Here is a 6,812-nt window from a genome sequence, read left to right on the forward strand (position 1 = left end):
GAGGGGGAAACGCTGATTTACACCCCTGGATGGGGACTTGCCGGCACCACACCCCCTGCGGAGCCTCTGGGCGCTGGGAACGGGGCCGGGAGCTCCCCGTGCAAAGCGGGGTTCAGCTTCCCAAGCCCATCCCGGCTCCAGAACCCGGAGCCACTTTTTAAGCTTCTTTTGCTCAAAAAAAAAAAAAAAAAAAAAAAAAAAATTTAAATTTCAAATTTCAAATCCTGGCCTTTTGTTTCAAATTTCGAATCCTGGCCTTGTTGGAGCTTTTAAAATAAAGGGGTGGGGGGAGGGAATCAGCTCGAGCTTTGCTTTCCCTCGTGTCCCTCCGCAAGCGTCCGGCCCCCGCTGTGACATCGCTGTCACCTCCCACGTCCGGCGTCCCCTGGGGCCACCTCTGCGCCATCAGGTCACCTCCGGACGTGATTCACGGCAGGGGGGGGAGCAGGCCCTGGGTGCTCTGTCACCACCCGGGGGGGACAAACCCGGCTCGCTGCTCCCCCTGGGGCACCCCCTGGCTGCGTGCCCCCGGAGGCTGCTCCCCACCATCCCCTCACCCTCTGCTCTCCCAGCCCGGCTTTTCCCGGTGCCGAGACGCCCCAAAAACCGGGTGAGGTGTGTGTGTGGGGGGGGTCCTCCCGGGGCCAGCTCGTGCTGCAGCGTCTCCCCGGCTGCCCCGGGACCATTCCCGGCTGCAGATAGCGCGGCTGCTCGGCGGTGGCAGCGCGGGCGTGTGGGAGGGCAGACGCCAGGCTGTCTGCTCCCACTCCGCTGGGCTTGTTATTAACTTCTCCTTGGGCTGCCATTAACCCAGAATTCCTGCTCCTGGCTCCAGGCTTTCCCCGCGCCGCTCTATCTCCAGCCTAATTACAGCTGTTGGGATCTCCCTTTATCTCGGGGGATCTTTGGGGTTGGTTACCTGGCACACGCGTTCCCGGCCCCCCCGCTCCTCCTCGCACGCCCATCCCTGCTTTCCCCTTTAATCCTTCCTGGCTTTCATCGGCCCCGGCGGACGGGAACAACGCGGCTCTGCCCGCCCGGATCCGCATCCCGCGGCTCGCGGGAGCATCCCCGGCCCGGTGACCGCCGGCGACGTTATCGCCGCGTGTCCCGGCTCGTCCCGGCCACCGCGAGGGGCCCGGCGTGTGCCGGCACCTTCCAGCCCCGCCACCGAGGCTCGGGCTTGGCTCCGAGGGCGGCCGTGATTTATTTTTTTAATTCAGCTCGGGTTGAGTCGATGTGTTTGTCTTGGCAGCTCCGAGCCCAAACTCCGCTCCGACAGCCCCGTCCCGTCCCTGCCAGCCCCCGCTGACACCCAGCGGGCTGGCACCCGAGCCGGCCGTGCCCCGTGCCCACATCGGTGCTGGAACCCTCCCAAAACCAGCCCGGTGTGACCGGGGGCTCTGCACAGCCCGGGGGTGGGTGAGAGAGTTTTATCCCCTCTCCCGAAGGGGTTTGGGGCAGGCGGTGCTTCCCTGTCCCTGTCCCTGTCCCTGCCCCCAGTCCTTTTCCCTGTCCCCGTGCCCACCGCTGGCACAGAACGGGGCTGAGATTGACACCTTGAGACCCCCGACCCAGAGGATGAGGAGGATGAGGAAGATGAGGAGGATGAGGATGGCATCACTGTTCCACTGCTCCCCCTGGACTGCCCCTTCTTGTGGGTCTCCACTGGAAATCCCCAAATGGGGGGGGACCCCTCCCCACTCGCTCGGTGGGATGGGATGGGATCAGTGGGATGGGATCAGTGGGATGGGATGGAATGGGATGGGATGGGACGGGGACCCATCCCTCCTTCCCCCCCTGCTGTGCCCCCTCACCCCAGCAGTGGATTGAACCCTGGCTGTCCCCCCTGCTCCTGCCAGAGGACAAATCTTGTCCCCAAACAGCCCTGGGGACACCGTCCTGCAGCACCTGGCACATGGACCTCGGCTCCCTGCTTTAGACTGGACATTTTGGGGTACTTTTATTAATTCTGGATATTATTTCCATCCACCTCTCAGCAGAGGTGGGACAGCAAGAGGGGCTGGGATGGGGTCTGTGTCCCCCGGATCCAGCCCTGGGACATTCCTGGGATCCCCCATGGGGACCCTCAGTGGTGGTGGTGGGGATGCCGCCCCCAGCCCCCCTTTGTGCCCCCAGCACCGGGAGAGGAGCCGGGAGGGAGCGGGGCCGGCGGGAGCTGATCCCGGCAAGCCGGCACCCGCCCCGCAGCCGGTGGGGCTGAGTCACCGGGGAAAGTGAGGAGCGGGATAAAAGCAGATCAGGGGAGCTTCCCTTCCCTTCCCTTCCCTTCCCTTCCCTTCCCTTCCCTTCCCTTCCCTTTGGCTGGGCTTGGGGACATCCCCTGCTTGTCCCCCGAGTTTTGTGGCCCCCGAGGCTTAGCCCCCCTCCCCAATTTAAGGCTGCTGCGGGATTTGGAGCCCGCGTTGTCCCTGAGGGTCATCCCGGGGACGCAGCAGGGACGGAGACAGCCCGAGGGACAGCCCAGGACACCCTGGCAATGGCCCCAGGTGCCACCTGGGGACAGAGGGCAGGAGCGGGGGTGAGGCCGGGCTGTCCCCGAGCGCTGTCCCCGAGTGTCCCGGGCTCCCGGGGTCATTTATATCGGAGCGCGGGTGACTCAGAGCCGGTGGCCGCCTGGAAACACGGCTGCGACCCGGCCTGAGGGAGGGTGGCGACAGGGGACCGTCCCCGCCGCTGTCACCGCTCCCGCGGGGCCGCTCCTCCCGCAGTGGCAGCAGGGACAGCGCTCCCTTCCCGCTGTGTCACCCCGGTGTCCCCAAAGCCATCGCGGCACTGCCGAGGCTCCCTGGCTGTCCCCAAAGGCGGTGACAGCAGCTCCCGGGCCCGGTTTTGTCCCCGCTGTGCCCCTGCTGGGGCCCCCCCGGCCCGAGGCCCCTCCGGGGTCACGGAGGGCGAGGCCGGGCAGGTTGTCACCCGCCGGGAAGGGGCCCCGCGGGGACCGGGGTGGCTCGGGAGGTGCCACCCCCGCCTGGCATCGCGGCTCCCCCCGTGTCCCCCTGTCCCCCGAGGGGTCTCAGCCGCCTTCTCCTGCTCCCGGGGTGCCCCGGGGGTCCCTGAGAAAGGGTGACCCCCCCCAAAACCCTGCACGAGGGTCACCCCCAGCCCCGGGGACACCGTGGGGAGGGGGGTCGGGGTGTCCCCCAGCGCCGGGAGGGGTCACTTTGGCACAGGGCGGGGGTGGCCTCGAAGGGGTCCCACACGCGAAGGGGGGGTGGGCACGGGGTGAAGGGGGTGCCCCGGGGCTGGCACTGCCCAGCCCGGCCCGGCCGGACCATGACCATGAGCTCGGTGGCCGAGACCCTGCTGGGCTCCGACCCCTCCAAAGCCGCGTTCCTGGAGCTCGGCCCCCCCCAGCACTACCCCCTGCACGGCCACCCCCAGCACGACCCCCCGCCCTTCTCCTCCTACGCCCGACCCGGGCCCTTCCCGTACCCCGGCGGGGCCCCCCCGCCGCCCCACGGGGGTCCCTACCTGCCCTACCCGCCCCCCGGCGCCCCGCACGCCCCGGCCCCCGGGGCCAGGCTGCAGGACACAGGTAAGGGGGGCGCGGGGGGCGCGCACCCGCCCCGGGGACCCTCCGGGCCGGGAGAGCCGGGGCTGGGCCGGGGGAGCGGGGACGGAGCCGTCGGAAGAGCTGCGGGGCCGGGCCGGGCTGGGTGCGGGGTCCTGGGACAGCCGGGGGAGGGGTCGGGGGTGGTCTCCCCCCTCTCCCAGAGCGCCCCGAACAGCAGGGGACACGTGGGTGGCATCGAGGAGCCGCGGGCACGGGGAGCATCAGTCCCTACAGGCCGGTACCCTCCCACCTGCGACCCCCAGGTGCCCCCTGGGACCCCCATCCCCTCCCCTGAGCCCGGGGCTGCCCCCGGGGGTCCCGAGCCCGGCTGAGCCCCCGGCCTGGCCGCTCTCCCTGGGTGACAGACACCAGGCCAGAGACCCCCGGGCAGGGGGGTCCATCCTCGTGCCCCTCCATCCCCCGGGGGTCCACCCCGGCCCCCCCAGAGGGGCGCAGGCCGAGGCCCGTGTCCCACGTGCTGCCGGACGCTGTCACTGCCTGAACGGTCCCGTCCTTCCCTTCCTCCTCCTCTGCTTTTGCTTTCCCCGAGGTTTAAACACCGGAGGAGAGCAGCCCCCCACACTTATCCCCCCGCCCTTCCACAGACACCCCCTGGTAACCACGGGGGTGGTTTGGGGTGGGTTTTGCGTGGGTTTTGGGTGGTTTGGGGTGGTTTTGGATGGTTTTGGGGTGGTTTTGGGTGGTTTTTTAGCCTCTCGGTATATCTGACGGACAGTGACTCCTCTCCCCCCGCTCCGCAGAGGCCGAGCAGCCGCCGGCCGTGTCCAACGGCGAGCTGCGGCTCGGCGGGGAGGGCAAGAAGCTGCGGAAGCCTCGGACCATCTACTCGAGCCTGCAGCTGCAGGCGCTGAACCAGCGCTTCCAGCAGACGCAGTACCTGGCGCTGCCCGAGCGCGCCGAGCTGGCGGCGCAGCTGGGGCTCACCCAGACCCAGGTACGGCCCGGCCCCGGTACGGCCCGGCTGGGGCTCACCCAGACCCAGGCATGTCCCGGCTGGGGATCTCCCAGCCCAGGTATAGCCCAGACCCGGTATGGCCCAGCTGAGGCTCCCCCAGACGCAGGCATGGCCCGGCTGAGGCTCCCCCAGACCCAGGTACGGCCCAGACCCAGGTACGGCCCGGCTGGGGCTCCCCCAGACCCAGGTACGGCCCGGCTGGGGCTCCCCCAGACCCAGGTACGGCCCGGCTGGGGCTCCCCCAGACCCAGGTACGGCCCGGCTGGGGCTCCCCCAGACCCAGGTACGGCCCGGCTGGGGCTCCCCCAGACCCAGGTACGGCCCGGCTGGGGCTCCCCCAGACCCAGGTACGGCCCGGCTGGGGCTCACCCAGACCCAGGCATGTCCCGGCTGGGGATCTCCCAGCCCAGGTATAGCCCAGACCCGGTATGGCCCGTCTGAGGCTCACCCAGCCCAGGCATGTCCCGGCTGGGGCTCCCTCAGACCCAGGTACGGCCCGGCTGGGGCTCCCCCAGCCCAGGTACGGCCCAGCCCCGGTACTGCCCGTCCCGAGACCCCGCGGCCCCACCGGGATGCTCCCGTTCCCCTCGGTGTTCCCCCACCGGCACGGCTCCGGCTGCGGGCCGTGCCCGGCTGGAAGCGAGCCGAGCCGAGCCGTGCCGCGGCGGGGGAGCTGGCGCCGGTGGGCCCGCAGGGCTCGGGTTTGGGGCGCCCCTGCCCGCACCTCCCAGCGGCAGCGGGACTTTCCCAGCCCCGGAGCCTGGCTGGCGGCCCGGCCGTGCCCGGCGCTGGGCGGCCCCGGGCCGCGGGACGGGGCGAGTGGGTTTTTGAAGGCGATGGGGAGAGACAGGCAGGCGGCAGCGGTGCAGCCCCGGAGCCAGGGGCGAAGCGAGCTCATAAAGCCGGGGAAGAGGAGACAAGTGGGAACCTGCCGGCAGCGCGGGGGGGACCGCGGGGAGGAATGAGCGGGGCCCGGCCCAGCCCCGGCACCGGCACCCGGCGGGGCTGGCACGGGCAGGGCGACCTGGGGACACTCCCGGGGACTCTGCCTCGCTCTCCGGGCTCCCGGTGCCTCCCCCCCCCCGCCGCAGAGGGGAGTCCCGGGTGCCTTGTGAAGGGTTGGGCTCCCGCTTCATGCCCCAGACCCCTGCAGGAATGGGGTCAAGGGGGGCCCGGGGGTCTGTAATGGTTAAAGGTGGGGGTTTAGGGGGTGTTGGCCTCCTCCTCCCCCCTCAGCCCCCTCTCCCTGCCCCCAGGTGAAGATCTGGTTCCAGAACAAGCGCTCCAAGTACAAGAAGATCATGAAGCAGGGCCCGGGTGCCCCCGAGGGGGAGCAGACCCCGCACAGCGTCCCCGCCCTGTCCCCCTGCTCCCCCGGCCTCCCCCCGCTCTGGGACCTCCCCGGGCCCGGCAAGGGCCCCCCGCTGGCCCCCGGGGGCTACATCAACAGCTTCGGGGCCTGGTACCAGCCCCACCCGCAGGACGCCATCCCCAGGACCCCCATGATGTGACACTGCCACCGCTCCAGCAGCGCCGCATCCCGAGGGACACCGAGGGACACTGAGGGACACCGAGGGACACTGGGGGGACGTTCTGCCACTGCCCTCCGAGGGACTGTGAGCCCAGCGAAGCCCTGGGGGAACCCAGCGAGTGGAGGAGGAAGAAGAGGAGGAAGAAGGTGCCAAGGATGGGCAGGAACCCGGGGATGTCCTGCTCTGTCACGCTCCACGGTGACCCCGCACCCTGTGTGCCACCCCAGTGGGACAGGACTCGGCCCAGGGTCCCCCCATTCACGGACAGGGAGCAGGGGGACCCCGGGAGGGGCTGGGGAGTGCCGCCCCCCCGGCCTGGCTTTATTTATAAATTCTGTGGGGTGTTGGTTGTGCCCCCGTTTCTAAAGAGGCTGAACATGGATCGCTTCTGCTCCTGCGCACTCCCCGCAGTTTTGGGGTGCCCCTGCTTTGGGGGAGACTCTTCCAATCAAAACCTCCAGCTCTCCAGGTCCCTGGGAAGGCAGCCAGAGGGGCTGGGGGTGCAGGGGCAGGGTCAAGGGCTGTGTCCCCCAAAACCTCTGCCCCAAATGGAGCTCACTTACCGGAACTGTGGGGTCGGGGCTCATGAGGGGGTCCCGGCCCCTCCTGAGGGGAGTTTGGGGCAGTTCGGAGCTGTCAGAGACGTCTCCCCCAGCAGGGATGGCACTGGGAGGGCAGGGGGACACGGGGCAGGCTGGGGACCCCAGCTGAGCCCGGTCCCTGCCCA

The 6,812-nt window shown here is 69.8% G+C and overlaps 1 protein-coding gene across 1 annotated transcript; it reads left to right on the top strand.

Moving 5' to 3' along the window:
• The first annotated feature begins 3,275 nt into the window (after positions 1-3,275).
• Positions 3,276-6,064, top strand: DLX4 (distal-less homeobox 4). Its single transcript, XM_041426553.1, has 3 exons — positions 3,276-3,559; positions 4,339-4,532; positions 5,810-6,064. The coding sequence occupies exons 1-3, from the start codon at positions 3,298-3,300 to the stop codon at positions 6,062-6,064; spliced, it is 711 nt and encodes a 236-aa protein (XP_041282487.1). The 5' UTR covers positions 3,276-3,297.
• The last annotated feature ends 748 nt before the right edge of the window (positions 6,065-6,812 follow it).

The sequence above is a fragment of the Onychostruthus taczanowskii genome, unplaced genomic scaffold (genome assembly GCF_017590055.1).
Source record: "Onychostruthus taczanowskii isolate IOZ18803 unplaced genomic scaffold, ASM1759005v1 scaffold91, whole genome shotgun sequence".
Lineage (NCBI taxonomy): Eukaryota > Metazoa > Chordata > Aves > Passeriformes > Passeridae > Onychostruthus > Onychostruthus taczanowskii.